At 42.7% G+C, this 20,892-nt stretch overlaps 1 protein-coding gene and 1 long non-coding RNA gene across 3 annotated transcripts; one reads left to right on the forward strand and one right to left on the reverse strand.

The window, feature by feature from the left end:
- Positions 1–210: 210 nt before the first annotated feature.
- On the reverse strand, positions 211–20,760 carry LOC148340875 (ATP-dependent 6-phosphofructokinase, muscle type-like). Of its 2 annotated transcripts, XM_088289612.1 has the most exons (22): positions 20,619–20,760; positions 19,173–19,246; positions 18,966–19,043; positions 18,607–18,796; positions 17,740–17,905; positions 17,580–17,624; positions 16,209–16,317; positions 16,031–16,126; positions 15,560–15,652; positions 15,080–15,205; positions 14,228–14,292; positions 14,037–14,100; positions 12,974–13,120; positions 11,964–12,034; positions 11,398–11,485; positions 3,564–3,716; positions 3,306–3,470; positions 3,165–3,226; positions 1,878–1,989; positions 1,704–1,803; positions 527–632; positions 211–425 (listed from the first exon to the last, which is right to left on the reverse strand). In XM_088289612.1, exons 1-22 carry the CDS (start codon positions 20,707–20,709, stop codon positions 284–286), a joined length of 2,343 nt encoding a protein of 780 aa, XP_088145738.1. In that variant the 5' UTR covers positions 20,710–20,760; the 3' UTR covers positions 211–283. The 2 variants fall into 2 exon arrangements, with proteins under 2 accessions (XP_088145738.1, XP_088145737.1); XM_088289611.1 differs by having other exon boundaries at positions 3,306–3,716.
- Positions 5,402–11,108, forward strand: LOC148340876 (uncharacterized). Its single transcript, XR_015842458.1, has 2 exons — positions 5,402–5,812; positions 8,492–11,108. It is a non-coding gene; the product is annotated as an uncharacterized LOC148340876 (long non-coding RNA).
- Positions 20,761–20,892: the final 132 nt, after the last annotated feature.

The following is a 20,892-nucleotide window of genomic DNA, read 5'->3' on the forward strand; positions in this document are numbered from 1 at the left end:
TACCTGCCCATATGGCCCAATATGCAAGCGGTCTCTGCTTGTTGCTGTTTGTGCGTTCTGTCTCTGTCTAAACAGTGAAAAGTGGTGGTAGCGTGCAATTAACCTGTCCACTGAGTTCTATTTAACAGAGCATAAGGTTGAATACAATGTTTTGTTAAATGGAAAACAACATGTGTTAAAAGAGTTTAATGTTTCTCTTGTTTTGTTTTTTTATACTGCTTCTGAATACAGTACATGAGATAAGATTACGAAGATGAGTCGTGTGTTCATCCATCGGTGACCTCTAGTTGCAGAAGGTGCTTCTCTCCTTGATCACATGCTCCATATCGGCATGTTCCGATGTGTCCAACTTGATGTTGTACTTGGCCAGGATCTTCATGATGGGCCGTATCTTCAGCCACCACTGCGTCTTTGGAATGCGGTGCCTGCAGCAAATAGTAAGTGAGGATGGGGAGGAGCAGCGATTAATACTCGGGTAGCACTCGGGTAGATGTGGTGTGTATTGTCGGATGCGTGCATGTCCTACTCGAAGTCTGTGTCTCCCTTGAGTTCAGCCAGGGGCTGGAAGGTGAGTGCCCTCTTCCGCATGCCCAGCACACAGGCAGAGTTGGGTGTATTGGCAAAGATGCGACCTGCGCTAGCCAAAGAAGAGTAAACTTCAGGAGTTGACAGTACAATATATTCACACCCACCCACCAAGATGCTTGTGTCTCTCCATGACCTCTGATAATAAACTTTATTATTATTAGCCCATATATTTTTATCATCTGAGCTTTTTTTGTGTCGTGTAGCACTAATGTGAGTTGCTTATCACTAAGGCATTAGAAATGGCAAGAAACAGTGGTGTGATTTCTGTTTGAGGCAGGTATTATCTGCAACAGCCAAACACGGCCTTACTGAAAATAATGTTCGGTACGCACGCTTAAACACGACAGATACGTCAGTGTTCGTTTGCAAGAGTCCTGCACATTTTATCACAGTGAATTTGAATTTTTTTGTGGCATTGTGTAAAATATGTACAAAAATAATGAGAGCTGAGGACTCTACATAAATACATAGAGTCTATCGGTACATATACATCTATATATGGTACAGTATTTGAATTTGGCTTTGTATATATGTATATATATATATATATATGTATATATATATATATATATATATATGTATATATATTCATTAAAAAAATAATTTGCATATACTTTGCAAAGCCAAATTCAAATACTGTACCATATTAGCTGTACATCTTCAAAAGATAAAACAGAATAAGATTAGATAAAATAGGAGACCTAAATTAAAAGAGTTAAAAAAAAATATTCAAAAACCACACTAAAAAGGTGTGCGTTGAGTCTCTGCCAAGCCGATGTACTCTGGCAAGGCTATTCCATAGCTGTGGACCCGAATGGCTGAATGCAGCCTCGCTGTGCGTTTTGATTCTCACCCTCGGAATAATTAATTGGCTGATGCCAGAGGACCTCAGGATCCACAAGTTTTTTATTTTGTCTGCTTAGAATGTAAGCGTGTTTCCTCTTCTCTTAACCGTGATTGTCTTTTCAGGAAGAAAGTCACAAAAAATTATTGAAAAAGGTACATGCCGAGTTAATCTTCTCTGACTTGCGACAATTGAATTATGAAACTTCTCGGAGGTTGCCACATCAGGGTACAACATGATATTTGAATACAAATCTTTCAAGTAACCTCACCGTGCCTGTAGCACTCTTTGAGCTTCTCAGTCAGCCACAGCACAGACTTGGCACCCATCTTTGTGCCAAAGTTCCTGTCAAAAGGTGTTGGAGTGCCACCCTGCAGTGAACAAAGAAGTTGTCAGGTGCATGGGGGGAAAAGTGAGTCAACAAATTTCGACAAGGCAAAGTCACCTGTTGCATGTGTCCGAGCACATTCTTGCGACAGTCAAAGATGCCTTTACCCTCCTCAGAGTACAAGCTGAAGATGAAATCTGTGGTGTAGTTGATGTTTGAGTTTTCATTCCTGTAGAATGAAGAACAGCAATTGCAGCGTTTCCACAAAAGGACTTAATCATGATGGATCAAAGCTGCGGCGAAGAACGGGCCCTCGCACCCCGGTTTACGATGGTGAGCCCTTGAAACAATCATCGAACATCCATGCCATGCTCTGCTCAATTAGGCAAAAAAGCTGTTAAATAGGGTGTATCTTACGTTCAGGACACCTGCTTCTAATTTGGGGTCAATTGGAGAAATTCCCAAGTCGGAGTTCATAATTGGGATTTGCTCACAATTGCTGCTTAAAATCAAAATGGCTGACCTCAAGTTATATTTTGCACATGCATCTTTCAGAGTTTTTCATTCCTCTTGTTATAATTGACATATCCAAACAATTATGTGTTGATTGGTCAAACTAGGTGTCAGAGGCTAACTATCGCAAAGTTTAACTGTGATTTTTGAGGCATCCTCTTCAACACCTCTATAAAACAGATATTTTCAGATCATGCCCAAAAACTCTAACCTGGCGAGAGCTCTATTGATACGTGAATCACTCAAAGGAGTTCTCCACAGTATCAATCTGGGACTGCTCCAATGCGATCTGCTCAGGAAAGGCAGGACAGTAAGTACAATAGTTTGCGCTGATTGGGCGACGTGGCAACATGGGCACAACTACTAAAATTTTGTTTTGACCAATCCTGGCAACGGGGGAAAATTTCGTCACCGGTATGTGCCATGTTTTGACCAATTGAGTCATTTGATTTCAATGGTAGGCACAGATGACATTTTAAATACAGCGGCCGCACAGTGATCGACTGGTTAGCACATCTGCATCAGAGTGCAAAGGTTCAGGGTTCGAGTCCAGCCTCTGTTCTTCCTGTGTGGAGTTTGCATGTTCTCACGGTGCCTGTGTGAGTTTTCTCCGGGTACTCCGTTTACCTCCCACATTCCAAAAACATGCATGCTAGGTTGATTGAACACTCTGACATGTCCCTAGGTGTGAATGATGACCTTCAAGGGACAGAAGTTCAAAAAGTGTTATTGTGAATGTTCCATGGTCAATAGAGTTGGTGTGGGGTAATGCTGTGTGTGGTCACCAATCTTTTATGAAAGTTATTGAGTCATGAATAAATTATAGAGTCAGTAGAGTTTGTAGTTGGTGATAATGTATCCTGTTGCCCTCCCGTTTCTGCCACAGTCTACCTGAGAACCAAGCCTCTTTTCACTGTCGTCTTCATCTTCTCCACAAGATGCTCAACATTCCGCTTGAAGACAAAAAGCGCAACACACACAAGTCATCCTCTATTTGATATCTGGAGGTTCTCGCCATCATCAATTGTTCACCTCCAGGTCTTTAATGTTAAATTTCTCCTCAAATATGTAGGCAGCGTCAGCCCCAGCTGCTAGCCCGGCCATGGTGGCTAAGTAACCACAGTAGCCTCCCATCGTCTCGACGAGGAACACGCGGCGCTTGGTCCCCGCTGCCGACTGCTTGATTCTGTCGCATGTCTGCAAGTAGCAACAGAGTGAGTGGATGAGCACCCAAAAGTTATGTTTGGGTTTTAGTATATGTGTGTTTGTGTTATTTGTCCAGGCACTGACAGAGGTGATCGTGTTTAGAGCGGTATCAGCGCCGATGCTGAAATCGGAGCCGGGGACATTGTTGGAGACAGTGGCAGGAATCACAACAATGGGGATGCACAGCTCCTCGTACTTCTCTCGGGCCTGAACCATCTCCAGACCGCCGACGTAGGCCTGCGAGGACATACACAGGGAGATCATTTCAGTCGGGTTCACTTTACAGGTAGTGTCCAATCATAACCCAGCGCATGACCGTTATTTTATTTATCATATTGTTTATAATCCCACAAGGAGAAATTTTATAAAACATTTTTTGCCTTGGAGACTTTCTTTCCTTTGGATAGAATTGAACGTCTCCTTGACAAAATATGACATCACTCAGCACTCTTTCAAGCAGGTCAATTGTGTATATAACAGTTGTTCTAACTTTTTTACATCAGGTATCACCATGCAGACCAACAATAAAATACAGTTGCGTAGTAAGCCCAACTTTTTATGGACAACAAACACTCCTGGAAGTCTACTGAAATACTCCCTTAAAGTTATGCATATACGCCGAGATGTATTCAAATACTTAAGCTACCTAAATACTCAGAAATATAGAAATAAAACTTCCCTTAAATACTGATTCAAAATGTGCATAAAAATGTAAAAAACTGTACCTGAATAAATGTTTGAAAAACAATTATAAATGATTAATGCAAATTTATTGGAATTAAAAGTTAAATATAACTGAACGTTACTTTAAGGGACAGTGTGTAGAATTTCATGCTATTTAGTGAACTAATAGAATGCAATGACCTAGACTCAAAGCGCATGTATTTTGACGCATGCGCACAACGTTGCCTCAGCGAGACCACGCGTCGCAAGCCTACCACCAATTTCTTCCGCAAAGGTGCAAGCGAAATATCATTACAAACGACTTCCCTTCCCTCGAGTGACATATTAAATACATTGCATTTGTTACACATGCTGCAGTCATTGATCCAGCAAATTTGTGATCATGTGATTGTCTCTTCTGGGTCTCCGTAGCAGATGGGGGCGAGGCATGTCAGCATCCTGTACGATGAGTTGCCATGCATGTAATATAATTAGCGATTACTAGATTTAGTATCATATGAAAAATGTATGCTGATATGATAGAACATATTTTTTGTGCATATTATCGAAATTAATAGTGGATTTTTTAAAATGAATGAACTTTGTCAAATCAAAACATTCTATTCCTTGTGCTCTTTAAGAAAAAAAAAAAATTGACAGTACATGATGCAGTTTGCATGTTTAGTTCAGTGATAGCCTTTTAATGTTTATCTTGTCTTCTTCTTTAAAGTAGGTCTGAACTTTTCTTTTCTCCCCGACATTTTTTTTTTTCAGTGAAGAGAGAAATCTTTTACGGTGTGACGTGTCTAAATAATGAACTGATGATGTCATTAAAAGCTTCAGAATGCAGCTCCACCCAGGCCGCTGTTAAAGGATTGTGTCCCAGGTGTGTGGGGGCATGTAACCCCCCCCCCCCCTTTGGACAAGCAGCGCACCATTCAAGAACTCACAACAAAATATTACCACAAAATAACAGTAAATAAGGATAAAATATTCAGATCATATTCAGAAGCTCTACATCTGTCACTCACGCGCAGCTGAGTCAGGACAATTGGAGGGTGTGTGTGATATGTCTGCCACATTGTTTGTTCATCTTAATAGGAAGTAAATATGAGTCTTGACTTGCTGAAGTGAAATATGGTTTATTAATGTTGTTTTACCACATAAATGCTGCATAATAACCATTTTATACCTATATGCACGCGTTAGTAGATGTCTGTGTTTATGTGTTATGAGAATTTGTGCAGGCTGTGTCTATATGTTGTGAGAATTTGCACAGGCTACATCTATGTGTTATGAGAATTTGCACAGGCTACATCTATGTGTTATGAGAATTTGCACAGGTTGTATCTATGTGTTATGAGAACGGGAATAATTGGAAAGAATTCGTACAGGGCCTAAGCACCAGGAATGTCTGACTCATGTGAAAAGGTACAGTTGATAACGAAAAGGGAGTGAGGATTGGCAGAGGCCAAAGTTGTGCGAAGGGCCATGCGAACCATCAAAGCGCACTCGAACGGGAGGGGTTGGGATGAAATATTGGCTATAAGAATGTGACGAAGGCAAAACGAAAGTAGAGTCGGCTGAGGGTTTTACGCGCGGACGCCCAGCATCGTATTTTTTGCTCGCATTACTGAGGACGCCGGGGCTCTCCGTCCTTCCAGCACACGGTAATGAGATTTATGTCTTGCATGTAATCTATGAGCTGAAATACAATTGTTGCTTGCTTGCTTGCTTGTACACTTTATACTGTGGGTTAAATAAAATGTGCCGCTTGTTTAACGCAGTGAAGTGTTTGTTGTCCATGTAAGTCGCCGACGATCCGCGATCCTGAAGTTAATAATAAGTCATAGCAATTGATCATGAGTTGTGACTATTATATTATTTGATACTGTAATTGATTGTAAGCAGTGTCTACTCAAGGGCTCACGCTTGTCTGATTGGACATAACAGACAGCTTAACCCATTGTAGCCTGACGATTGGGTATCAGTCTCGCTACTAGTCACTCTTATTGATGCTGTAATTAATCATAAGCAGTATCAGAATTGTTTTCAAAACATTTTTGGCGTTGTCGGCAGGATCTCGGGAAAACTGCGACTTGGACATGGCTTGTTGTTTGAGTAAGAGTAAAACTTTGGATGAACCCGAGGGGGGTTTTGCTGACTGCGTCTCGGGAGTGCCGGGGTGGGACAGTCGTGAGTTTAGAGGACCCGAAGGGGGGTTTGCTGACTGCGTCTCGGGAGTGCCGGGGTGGGACAGTCGTGCTGACTGCGTCTCGGGAGTGCCGGGGTGGGACAGTCGTGCTGACTGCGTCTCGGGAGTGCCGGGGTGGGACAGTCGTGAGTTTAGAGGACCCGAAGGGGGGTTTGCTGACTGCGTCTCGGGAGTGCCGGGGTGGGACAGTCGTGCTGACTGCGTCTCGGGAGTGCCGGGGTGGGACAGTCGTGCTGACTGCGTCTCGGGAGTGCCGGGGTGGGACAGTCGTGAGTTTAGAGGACCCGAAGGGGGGTTTGTTGACTGCGTCTCGGGAGTGCCGGGGTGGGACAGTCATGAGTTTAGAGAAATTGGGAAATTGTTGACGCGGAATGGGGGACGCCCTGGTCCGTGGGTTAACATGCCAGTGGGGGCCAGCCCGACGTCAGTTAAGGATTTACTGACTCAGGTGGTGGTCTGTAAAAGAGCGCCTTTGGGGGGTGTGCGGAAGATGATGTGGATTTGTGCAGAAGCATGGCGGGAGAAGAAAAAGGCGTTAGACGCTGCTCTCCTCGCTGGTGCGCGTAAAGATCAAGAAATTCTAATGCAGAACAATAAGATCGAAGAACTAGAGAAGGAAATATCTAGATTAAATTCTGTGTTGGAAAAAACAATTGTGCATATTTCCAAGAAAGCACGAGCTAACCAGCGGAAAACTGATCGCCGCGTTGAAACGCAACAAATACGGGCGTTTACGAGAGATCTTGCGGGCGAATGGGAGCCGGAGGGCTGGGAAGGAGATATATGGGGGGATGGTGACGTTGAAGTAACAGCCCCTGCCACCGGGCAGTCCCTCTATCCAAAATTATCACATTTGCAAATAAAACCGATAGCACGCAGGCGTGAAGAGCAAAATGTGGTATTGCCTATTGTGGATGTCGAGCGGGATGCTAATGGGGTTGTCGTAGTGGACGCTGAAGGAAACCCCATTGTGCGGAGACAGGAGTTTCCTCAACCCGCACCGCGAGTAACTGTAACTAAGGAAGATTATTCACAGGACGAAATCACACAAATTTCCACCAAATATAAACAGCGTGGTGGGGAGCCCACTGACTCATGGATCAGACGTCTGTACGAGGAAGGTGCAGATGCAATTGGGCTGGATCAGGGGGACAGACGCGCTATGTGGAGAGCGTTAATAGACGCGGGAGTCCCTCATTCGGAGATTGATGGACAATCAAACGAGTTTTTGATGGCCAGGTGCAGACAAAGAGGACTTAAAGTTAATTGTTTGCGCTTTGAAGAACGATCCGGTCGTTCTGAACTTGCAGAATTGGCAGGACTGCTTAAAGATATGATGAAACCAGCTGTGCCCTCTGCCCCTCCCGTGGAGGGGAACAGAGAGGAATGTTTGGAAAGCAGCAGTGAGGATGAAAGGTATGTTGCAGCCGTTCGAAGAGGAAAAAACAAAGGCAAGAGGTCTCAAGTCTTTGATCTCTTAGGATAGGATGAAGGTCAAGCCTTTGTTGCCAGCCAGTCAAAATTGTCAGAACGATGGAGTGTCGGTGATATTCGACCCCATGTAAAGCTAGAAATTTATTGGAATAATTCGGTTCAATGTGTTTTGGCACTGGTTGACACAGGGGCGGAGGCCTCGTTGATTCAAGGAAATCCCAACAAAATGAAGGGCACCCTAGTCCCGTTACAAGGAATAGGGGGGCAAATTATAAATGGAAAGGCAGTAACTTTGCCTTTGAAAATTGGACACATGCCAATTCGGAAATATGAAGTGGTGGTTACACCCATCGCAGAATGGATAATTGGAATGGACATACTGGCTGGAATGACCTTGCACCTGAAAGGGCAGTAAAATCGCCCAGTTGGTAATAAAACCGTGCAATATGACAACAGTTCAGGAAATTCCTAAACCAGTGATAAGATCTGGATGAGGCTCAGGGGGCTTTGGCTCAACCGATAGGGCCGGAGCTAAGGTTTGGGTAAAACAAAACTCAGGGCCCCCCCGGGCTGCTGAGATAATTGCACAAGGAGACGACGCTACAGTGAGCGTCTTATTTGAAGGAGAATAAAAATGTGTTATTTACGTGAAAACTAATCTGTGCCTTTCAATTGTAGGAACTAACTGTGTTCATTACAGCCGGTGTGGATGACGTGGTGGGAGTTGTTTGTGGGACGGGCCGGCAACGGATCAAGACGCCATGGCCGTTATCGAAGTCCGGTACGGTGGTGTCGGCTGCTTGGTCATCCTCTTCCTTGACCTTGGTGCCATCGTCCAACTCTCCTGGGAGCAAACGACCGGACGCCTTCTGTACCCCCGAATGCAGGGCCCGCTGTCATGGAATCTGACCGGCAGTGAGAGGGTCAAGGGGGTCAACGTGACCCAGGATGGAGTGACGTGTCCGGGGGGCGGGCTGTGTGCGGTGGCCAACCTCACCGCTGATGCAGTATTCTGGAGTCCTGGAAAAGAATCAACCCAATGGCTGTTTCGTAACGGAACTAGAATCTGGATCAAGTCCAGGGTGGAGCTGTGCGCAGTGAAACCAGGTACGATGGAAGGAGATGTCAAGAGCTTTTGGTTCAGAGTAGAGTGTGATCCGACCCGTCAAGGAAAGAACTGGACCAAATGACTCATCCCAGAGAAGGGGAGAGGCGTTAGTAAAGCGACCCCCCCCCCCCACACACACATTACAAACACCCAGCTGGTACCTATAATTGATACATGTACACCCTTGGCACAATCAGCAATAACTACGAAAATGTATTGTATTTCCTGTTTTTCCCACGTGTGTTCGAAAGAAGAGAGAGTGTTAACACGACACCTTATTGGGGGGAACCGGAACGTTATTGGGGGTATCTAACACCATTGATAATGAAGTGACACGCTATAAATTAGCTGGGACCGGACAGGGAACTCATGATGCCCTACTAAAAGTAGGAATGTGGCTTCCTAATTCAATAGTGGGACAAAACGAAAATGCTAAACTGTGGCAAAATGTATTTAAATGGGAATTAAATATGTGGAACGCCACTAGTGAAGTGTTAACCAATGTAACTAAACAGCTAAACTGGACCACATGTAGCATACAAAACCTACATGCGCAGACGCAAAAAGAGCGTTTCGTACGAGTAATGACTACAGGAAATTACCAGGAGTGGCGTAGTGTCTGGAATATATCCTCTGAGTTGTGGTGAACCCAAACACAAACCAGACCTTTAATACCGATCTTTGCGAAAACACTGATAAAGGACTAGCTTGTAAATTGCATCATGAATTTGTTAATCCTTGCTTAACCAACGTAAACTTCACCTTGTGCGATTGGTCGAGGGAACCTAGTAGGGACATTTTGTGGCAGGTGGGGCCGCATACCTCAGTGGGGAAACGGGACGTATTGGTTGACAAATTACGGCTGTACAATGGGAAGTGCTACGCACACCATGGCAAATCTCTTTGGAGCGTTTCAAATGCGCATTGGAACGATCCACTGAGGTAAAGAAATTGATAAAGTCACATGCGTCCAATGTTTCCCAACTGATGGTATCGACATTGCATGCTGCTAAAATCATTCAGCAACAGTCTGCTCATCATTGGTGGGACATATTTTCAGGCTTGTCACAAACTGCTAGGGCAACGTTGCTTCCACCAATGATTTTGGTTTTAATAGCTATCGCTTTGACTACGCTATGCAATATTGGAATTTGTGTTTATGTTCGACGAATTCGATTAGAAGTAGAAAAAGAAATATATCATTGCATGGAACCATGAGAATAAAAATTGAAACTGTCAATTCTTGGTATAACCGTTATGTGTGTGAACTAACTTTAAATTTAGAAGAAGAAGGGCATATCTTTGAATATGTCCGCCGGATTGGAAATGAATATACCAGGCGAGAAATCCATTGTACCACGCACATAGACATGTTGACTCATGTGGTGGTAAATGTTTTACAGGATCATTGGTTTTGCTTTGCTCACTCATATAATGTACCATGGTTTCAGTGGATATTGGATAATTGGGAACAACACGTTAACGGGTTAATAAATTAGTGGAACCTGTTTGCATCAATTGGTGGTAAAACACCAGGAGTGGAATGAAGTGAAATATGGTTTATTAATGTTGTTTTACCACATAAATGCTGCATAATAACCATTTTATACCTATATGCACGCGTTAGTAGATGTCTGTGTTTATGTGTTATGAGAATTTGCGCAGGCTGTGTCTATATGTTGTGAGAATTTGCACAGGCTACATCTATGTGTTATGAGAATTTGCACAGGCTACATCTATGTGTTATGAGAATTTGCACAGGTTGTATCTATGTGTTATGAGAACGGGAATAATTGGAAAGAATTCGTACAGGGCCTAAGCACCAGGAATGTCTGACTCATGTGAAAAGGTACAGTTGATAACGAAAAGGGAGTGAGGATTGGCAGAGGCCAAAGTTGTGCGAAGGGCCATGCGAACCATCAAAGCGCACTCGAACGGGAGGGGTTGGGATGAAATATTGGCTATAAGAATGTGACGAAGGCAAAACGAAAGTAGAGTCGGCTGAGGGTTTTACGCGCGGACGCCCAGCATCGTATTTTTTGCTCGCATTACTGAGGACGCCGGGGCTCTCCGTCCTTCCAGCACACGGTAATGAGATTTATGTCTTGCATGTAATCTATGAGCTGAAATACAATTGTTGCTTGCTTGCTTGCTTGTACACTTTATACTGTGGGTTAAATAAAATGTGCCGCTTGTTTAACGCAGTGAAGTGTTTGTTGTCCATGTAAGTCGCCGACGATCCGCGATCCTGAAGTTAATAATAAGTCATAGCAATTGATCATGAGTTGTGACTATTATATTATTTGATACTGTAATTGATTGTAAGCAGTGTCTACTCAAGGGCTCACGCTTGTCTGATTGGACATAACAGACAGCTTAACCCATTGTAGCCTGACGATTGGGTATCAGTCTCGCTACTAGTCACTCTTATTGATGCTGTAATTAATCATAAGCAGTATCAGAATTGTTTTCAAAACACTTGCCTCGGCTCATCCTACCTCAAATCCTCCGATGATCACCAAGGCGTGGATGTTAAACTTTGCAATGTTCTGGCTGATTTCCTCCATCAGCTTACCTGGAAGTGTTCTTTGAAGGAGTGAACAGAAAGACAGCGAAACGCTTTGTGTTGTTATTTCTGAATGGACATTGGGGGGGAGCATTTTGATACAGAGAATTACAAATACAGCGCAGGTGTTACAGTTTGGTGTTTTATCCTACCAAAGTTTGTGGAAAAGCTCAGCTCAAAAATTAAACCAAACTTGAAGTTCAAATTAACAACATGCAAATTCACATCAATTTCCATGAGTCTTCAGCTCCATAAATATGATTCCGAAAGATAAACTCCACAAGTTTATGTTTTTTTTTATTTCTTTTTTTTTGGCCGTCCAGAGAGGGAAAAAATTGATAAATATTCAAACAGAAACTGCATTTAATGTGAGATCGGAAAGGTTTAGTGATTTCCATGCAGCTAATAATGTTAAAATGTACCTTGGGACATAAATTACATTTTTATGATTTCCTTTGGCCATAATTGTTTTGAAATGTTCCACTTGCATATGTTTACCTCTTAGTGCCCAACTTTGAGCCTCCCAAGCCAGTCCAGCCGCTCACTGAAGTCCAGTTAATAGGCTCAATCTGAAGCAGAAGAGAGCACAAGTATTGCCACGACACATACTTGAACTCAAATTGTATGAAAAAAAATACCCCGTAATACAATGATGGAATGTTTGTGTTTTCTAGGATAACTACCATTTGTTAACACATTATTATTTAAGTCAGTAAAAAACAGCGTTTAGAATTGTGAAGCGTAAGAGTCATTATGTTGTTTAGATTTGATTTGAATTACTAGGGCATCAATCATCATGCAAAATGAGGATCACACTGATTGGCTGTTAGCTAGCAAATGCAAATCAGTCAATGGACTTACAGTGCCGCTTACTCGCCATCGGGAGAAGTAGTCGAAGAAGGCAGCCATCTTACGTTACCATTCGCTAAGCTCGCTTAACTTGAATACAGTGAATTTTGACAATTTGACAATATCTACTGTCTCTTGTGAAAAAAAGTGCGTGGCACTGGTTGTACCAATAAGTCTGGGAGAAGCGTCATGTGTCATCATCAAGATCGCTTATCCTGTACAGTGTCGCAGGGGGGCTGCGATTGTCTGGCAACCAGTTCAGGGTGTCCCCCGCCGACTGCCCGATGACAGCTGGGATAGGCTCCAGCACCCCGTGTGAGGAGAAGCGGTTAGGATAATGGACGGATGGATGTCACGAGGCGATGCAGGAGTCTATCCAAGCTGACTTCAGGCAAAAGGTGGACAACAACACCCTAAACTGGTCGCCAGACAGTCACAGGGCACACACTGTAATATATACTGTACTTTCCATTCAGAAAATGTAATTAATTACAACACGTTCATTAATTTTATTTCCTTTCAGCAATTTTTGTAGATCAGGAGGACGGAATCACGCAAAAATGGTGAGGCATTTGTCTTACATTTCGGCGTGAATGGCAAATTATGTTCTGTATGAAGGATGAGGGAGGTGCCTCTGTCGTCAATTGACGGTAGCTTACCTGTCCATGTGCGAGGCCGTCAAAGCCGTCGTGGACAGCAAGCATGTTGTGACCCTGAATGATGCCCATCCTAACAGCGGCACGCACGGCTGCATTCATTCCAGCACAGGGGGCGCCGATATTTATGATGGCCACGTTGATGTTGCTCTGACACAAGGGAGAAATGGATGACTTGGAATACTTGGGAAAATACAGCGAAGTTTAACAATGCATTGCATGTGGTGGTGACATGAACAATGTGAATAGATGCATGCTCATCAAAGTGATTGGATGATCATTATTGCACTAGTGATTAATTCAATAATTCACAAACCTTGCAATAATTTGAGTCCTATATAACTTTGGACATTTATTCTCATAAGATTACATCTTTTTTCTTGCAAAGTTTTGTTTTGTCTTGATTTTCAGATTAGAATTTTTCTCTGGAACACGCACACCAAATTCTTTTCTCAAAAAAATATTCCAATCCAATGAGAGTAAAGTTGAAGTGAAATTCTGAAATTTCATTGAGAAAAAAAACACTAAGATTATTTCCTCTCACAATATTATTTCTCCTTGAAGAAATAATTATTCCCTTGAGACGGCTGATCTTGTTGAAAAATTAAATCATTTATTTATAAATAAAATGAATTAATTTAATCGAATAAAATTAATTCACGTGTGAATAAATTAACGGATGATTCCGAATCTTTGCAAGAAATACAAAACTTTATTCACAGAATAAAGATTTTCTTAAGGGAAAAAACACACCCCTCAAAAAAATCTGATATTTATTCTACTTTTAGTAAAAAAAATATTCCTTAAGATGACTCATTTTCTTTGAGAAATACTTATTTTAAACTATTTTCTTCCCGAATTTCCCACCCAACATGCAGATTTTGCTGTCTTAAAAAAAAGATCACATCAACAAAATATACAGGTTTAGTCCAATAAACAATATGACTTTTATAATTTTATTCTCGGCTTTCAGTTAGCACTTCCTTGAAAATACAAACATTTTGAGTGTGCAGTATGCTTTTTGCTATCTGGCAACATTGATGCCGATGAGACGGAGGGTTCTTACTCTAACATCTGGGGGGTTAATATGGGCCAGCAGCTTGTATGTGTTCCAGTTGTTCTCAAAGCTCCTGCAGGTTGAGAGTCAGAGCAAAATTTCTCAATCTGATTTTGCTTATTTGTAGGTGTCGCTACTGTCACTCTATTGCACATTTAAAAATAACAGCAACTTACATTTATATAACATAAACATCTTACTTTCCTCTGAGCTTGATAGCATCCTCAAATCTGCCTTCAGCCATGGCAACAGTCACATCTTTGGTCTGCAAGGCAGAAATAGCAAAAGAGGGACTCAGACTACCAATCACAACAGGGGTACCAAAATACAACTCTGAAAAGGCCACAAATACTTTTTACAGTGAGTCGAAGGTCGTTTCATCAAACTCGCTCAGATTGGTCAGTGAATCCAAACATCGAATGAATAATAATCAAATCCATTACGAATGATATTGAATAAGAAAAATATCTACGGTGTGTGTGCAACATACCTTTCCCTGTCTTTTTCTAAAAAACAAAGTGTGCCACTTCTGGTCAGTCAAATAGTGCAAATATCTGATTTAGCAATCGTACACGATCCATTAAATGTATGATCTGGTTCATCTGCGAATGATTTAGTTGCAATCTCTTATTCAAGCCAGTGAGTGTGACGTCATTGCCCAAGCACAAGCCACATGAACTGGACTGCCCAAATAGCAATTATACAGATAGCGGCTGAAGGGCGGGGGACTGACTGGCAAAAAAGGGTCAAGTGCCCAGCTCTGCAAAAGAACACAAAAGTATCAAATGATTGAGGCAACTAGATAAATTAATTGCTGCAGTACCAATAAAATGCCACTAGGTGACAATCTCACATCACAAACATCTTCTGCTCCTTTACCATTATGCATCCGGAAAGCCTCCCAAAGGTTGAGTAGTTTTACTTTAAGCCAGGTTTAGAATATATTCTAACTTCTTTGTGGATGTGTATGGCGGTTATTTTTGACATCTCGGAAACATCCCATCTTATTTTCATTCCCCTTAATCCCAGGTGATTGCGGCATAACAACATACCACTTGCACACACTCCATGAGTGGCAGCCGAACTGCCTGGTTACCAGACAGGCTGACCACGCAGGCCGGGGTGTCTGGTGTGGCCTCTAGTAGAGCCATCACCGCCTCAACGCCCATTCTGCTGCCCTGCACAAGACAAAAATACACACCCACACAGTCGCATCATAAGGCGTGTTGCCATCTGTTTGGGGTTTTGCTTGTCTTCAATATTTCACGTTTCCAAGTAAAATGATTTAAATTTCAGTTCTTTTGGACCAAATGGTTTTAAAGGTGACACTCAAACGAGCAAATCAAAACAAACAAAATAACATAATTTAAAATCCAATTCATGGTTTATTTGAGCTAAACTTGGAAATCAATTGATTATTTTTACGAGGCATTTCCCCAAGTAACACATCGAAAAGGAAAACCGGCATTACGGACAATACAGGCTTTAATTATGGCAAATGAAATGTAAGGATTTTTGATTGATGAACTGACCAAGATTCTGTCGAAGGCAGATGGCGTCCCTCCCCTTTGTACGTGTCCAAGGATGGTGGTCCGAGTGTCAAAGCCAAGTCTGTCAGTTACCAGCTGGAGAACAATAAATCCATCCATTAGTGTTACTCTTACTGCACAACAATACACTTTTTTCCAAATCACTCCCCATATAATGTCGTGAACTTAATCAGAAAAGAAGTTTTTGGGTAAAAATTGCATTTTCATTGTGGTGGTTTTGTTCAATAAAATCTCTTATTTCTTGAGAAGACTGAATGTCGTATCCTCATGTCACGATTCCAATGACCAATTTAAAGGTAATAGCCTTCTATTCAACATTTTGATTTACCTGATTCTTTTCATTTGGTGTATTAGTGCCGTCTACTCTCTTTCAGCTGTTGGTTTTGACTGCAGATAATGAGTGTAAGGACACATTTGGAACACAGTGTGGTACAGTCACCATGTGGGCCTTGCCTTCTTAATGTGGTCTGAAGAAATGATTTTGCCATCTCTGGACATTGCACCCTCAGCGACGATGATCACATTCAGGCGAGAACCTCTGGCCCGTTGCTGAAGGCACAATTTATTGTTATTGTCTTCCATCATGCAATGTGAGCAGCGGACTGGGGAGTATGAGCAGCGACATTCATACATTTGCTAGTCTCCTGCACAAGTGTTCCTCCCAGCCGTCATCGGGTGGCATCTCTGGAATGAACACCCAGTCTGCGCCGCAGGCCAAAGCCGACACCAATGCCAGGTACCTTGTAGCCGAGGGCAGACATAGACACATAATTCTTGTAAGATTAACATGTTGATTATTCAACTATTAGAGGCCGACAATTTTTATGAATAAGGCCGGAGGGTCGAGGCTGGAACCGTACAAAGATTGCGGCCGTAGGGTAGCGGACTGACTGACAAAAAAGGGTCAAGTGCCCAGCTCTGGCCCATACATAGTCTCTGTCTGTCCCTTGCAGTTTTTATAAAGTCAAAATAAACTATGCTTTTATTTTGATGACGTGTGACAACAGTACAATTGAACAACAGCAACAACTTGACTCCAAAGTTGTCAACTTAGAGATATTGTTGCTGCATTAAGTGACTTATCCAACAATTTAAGCAACTATTTATAAAAAAATAAATAAATAAATAACGGCAATGGTGGACATCAAGTTTTTTCCGGCACAGTGGGGTGAAGAAGGGAATTTGCCCTGGTAATGATTACGGAGTCTTAAGAACAGCAAATTGTGGTTTTTGCAAATATAATGTCACACAGTATAGGGTTAGGGAACTCAGATTCCTGGAGAGTCATATCTCTCCCTACTCTAAAAACACCTGATTCAAACGATCAGCACATCAACAAGCCCTGTAAAAGTCTGAGATGATACTGATTATTTAAATCAGGTGTGTTTGGAGTAGTGGGAGGTCTAAAACAGCCATAATATGGTACTCCAGGAACTGGAGTTCCCTACCCCTGCTATAGACCAAGAAGGGTCTTCAATCCTGTTCCTTGTGGTCCGCTGTCCTGCCTGTTTTCCAACTCTCCCTGGTGCAACACACCTGATTCAAATGATCACGATCATTACCCAGCTTCTGCTGACCTTACTGATTATCTAATCTTTTGAATCAGATGTGTTGCAGCAGGGAGCGTTGGAAAACAGACAGGACAGCGGACCTTGAGGAACAAGTTGAAGACCCCTGCTATAGACCAGACATGGGCAAACTACAGCGATATATGGCCTGCGGGGCTTTACGTACTTTAGATGGTGTCAGAAGTATGTCAAGAACTGGAAACACACAGCCATGGCCACTGGCACATTTGAACACCCAAAAATCGACTGCGATGCTGCAGATTTATATCAATAATTTGAGAGATTCCGATGCCGTACAAATTTCGTCTTTGATGGCCCCCTTGCCAAGTAGGGAAATAAACAACGTGCGGGATGGCTCGAGACATGGTTTGTCGAGCAATGTAGAGGCAAGTATAGATTCATCTTTATAAATGGTAGACTTGCCATCTACTGACCCACAGTGTCTGCCCATCACTTCCAGGATGAATGTCCTCTGGTGGCTGTGAATACACACATCGAACAATAGTTAGCATTATGACTGCATCCACATGTCTCCTGAATGTGTGTATTTATCCTCAGAATAGCGCAACTAGCAGTAACAGTATTATGTCTGACCTCTGTGCAGTTGTGGTGATGGCATCCACCACCTCAATGATGCGGTGCAGGGCAGAGTCTGTGCCAATGGTCATGTCGGTACCGCAGAAGTCATTATCGATGGAGCCCACCATGCCAACGATGTTTAGATGGGAGGACTTTTTGGCTTCTTCATCTGTAATCTTAACTGCAGATATTTCATCCATAGTGGCAGGAAATGCATATTATATCTAATTTGCCTTTGATATACCGTGCTGTAAAAATAAATAAATAAATAAATTTAAAAAAAATCAAAAAAGAATCAAATACTACCACCTTTCTGATTTTCTTTTTGTCTCTGTGATTATTAAAGTCGACAGAGATGGGCATTTCGTCCCTGAGACAGAGTGTTCCAGGTGTCCATTTTTTGGGACGGAGGACGTAAAATGAAAGGTTTCTTAAAATTGTAGCAAATTTAGAAACCTCTGCCGTTAGCTTTTCTTTGGGGCACGAACATAATTCTTCTTTTTTTTTTTTTTGCACGTGGGGCAGAAGGTTGAATGCAAGGATGAGATCGCTGTAAAACAAAGAATGAGGATGATTCTTTTTAGAAAGTGTAAGGACGGAAGGGTGGCCAAGTTGCGGACGGAGGATTCGGGACGGAAAAGCAAAATAGGGTAAAGTGCCCATCTATGAAAATGTATTTGTTCTAAAACATGTAAGTGTCATAATTATGCCCCCCCCCCCAAAAAAAAAAAATCTAATCATTTTTCATGGCAGTATATATAATAAGATTTTGTGTTCTCGGTTTACTCCCATAATTCATTGCAGCAGCAAGATTAAAAATGAGCTCTGTGTCTCTGATGAATAGCTCATCTGCGGAGTAAATGCAATGCAATGTCTTCTTACCAGCATGGACAAGGTCTGAGAGTAGTCCGCTCCACTCTGTCCTGAATTCATTGGCTCCGGTCAGGCTGCCGTCGCCTCCGATGACGCACAGGTTGGTAATTCCAAGCTTCACAAGGTTGCAGGCCGCTTTCATGCGGCCCTCCCTGGCTCTGAAGTCTTTGCAACGTGCACTGCCGATGACTGTTCCCCCCTGATGCCTCACCAAAACAACAAAATCTGTTGAGCACTCCTGCATCTTCTGACAATTTGCTCACATATCAGAACCAAGATGATACAAACACCAGATCATTTGATCCCTTAGGGCCACTGTCGGAAACCGGCACAGGAGACACACTTCTTTTACTTGAGATTCAACTCACCAGCTGAAGCATCATGGAAACACTCTCCCATGTAGCAGGCCGAATATTTTCTCCTCCATCCACCAGGCCCTGGTAGCCCTGATGCACACGTTGACATTACCACACTCTTTTTCATCACAGTCTTCATATATTTGGCATCTCGAAACAATGGCATGTGCAGTTTATCAAGTCATATATCAATACAACGATGCTTTAGTAGATTCCTACCTCATGAACAAAGTAGACTTTGGCTCCAGTATAGAGACCAACTCTGACTGTGGCTCTCACAGCAGCATTCATACCTGACACAAACAGATTTTGTTTGATATGAACACCCAAAGTAGTCATACTGATAGCAGTTGTCAGCTTTGTCATACTACACACGCACACCCCCACATATACATAAACACATCGATGAGGTGCAGCTCACACTTGGATGGTCATCTTTGTCTGCCAGGAGGCAGGGACATTGGTCAAATTTATGTATAAGGCCATGCTTGGTCTGCCCTCCTATGTCTGTGATTTACTCACAAGGATAACTGTTGATTCGTATTCATTGCGTGCGATTGATCAATTGTTGCTCTGTTCCACATGTCCGCACAGAACTCGGAAAAAGATCTTTCTCTAATGCTGCTCCCGGAAATCCTGGAAGCTAGCTGAACTAATTTCTTTAATTTCTTTTAAAACCAGACTGGGAACAATTGAGGTAAACTCTTTTCATTGTAAATGTTTCTTAGAATTGTATGTTATCTCATTTGTTGAATATGCCTGTAACTTATTCCTGCCTCTTGGCCAGGACTTTCTTGAAAATGGTTTTTAATCTCAATTGGGACTTTTCTGGTTAAAAAAATAAATAAATATATCACTGTACCACAGAGCCATGTTGCCCCCATGACATGGTAATTGAGTTTTCGGTTTGAATTTTAGTTTGTTTTGCATCGTATTTTGCCGCTTTCTACTAAGCAGTAATGCTTAGCAGCTTTCGTCAATAGAAGATCATCAATAGTGAGGAGAGCAGAGTAGAATTTGTGCACACAACTAATGAACTCCAACCTTTAACGAGCATCTTATCTTTCATGACACTGACAGCAGACTAGGCCAAAATAGGCACAGAGAGAAGGACAGGAGGCGCGTTAATAGCGCTCCCTATGTGTCGCACCTGGATAACCTCAAACGCCAAATGCCACAGTGTTTTTTTGTTGTGACAAATTGGCAGGCTGCAGCTCTTGTTTCACTGGACAGCTGCTGTCGATGGTGACCTCAAGGGGGAGGAGCGAGTGTTTCCCCACCATGCCGGAAGGTCACCACCACTAAAATTAGCCCTGAACACGCAAATTGAAGGAATGCTCTGGAGGTCGGGGAAAAAAATCACCAGTCAAAAATATGAGTGGAATCGTTGGCCTCACAATTTGGAGGTGAACAGAGGAACCGTCCATACGAGGTCATCATGTCCTGAACGCCTTTGTGAAAGAAAATGGTCCTAATCTGTCACATCTCAATTAACACCGACAGCATGCACACAACTGAATCGATTTTTATTATGCAGATGTCTCACATAACTTGGCCCCTTTTTTGTGCATTTAAAAGTACAACTTAACATGGAAAAACATCATTCCCTGTAATTATGCAGCTGTGTTTACTTGACAGGCACATCAGCAAACAATACCATCTTACCTTGAGCATCCCCCCCAGACGTCAGCACGGCAATGGAGCGTCCCAGGCCCATCTTGGTGGGGTCCGTGATCGGCTGGAGGTTCTTTGACATGATTACCAGTAAGCAGCAAGTGTTACGATGAACGGGAGAGGAGAAACGGGACGCAAGTACTGTCAAGCTGCTGTGCTCCTGCAAGTGGACAGGCTTTATAGTCCACTCCCACTGACACCCTCCGCCTCCACCAGCACTCAGTCAACTAAATATACATCCAAGCACCTGCCCTGGACATGGCAA

This window comes from Idiotropiscis lumnitzeri, chromosome 3 (genome assembly GCF_059441095.1).
Source record: "Idiotropiscis lumnitzeri isolate Australia: NSW breed Sydney's pygmy pipehorse chromosome 3, RoL_Ilum_1.0, whole genome shotgun sequence".
Taxonomy (NCBI): domain Eukaryota; kingdom Metazoa; phylum Chordata; class Actinopteri; order Syngnathiformes; family Syngnathidae; genus Idiotropiscis; species Idiotropiscis lumnitzeri.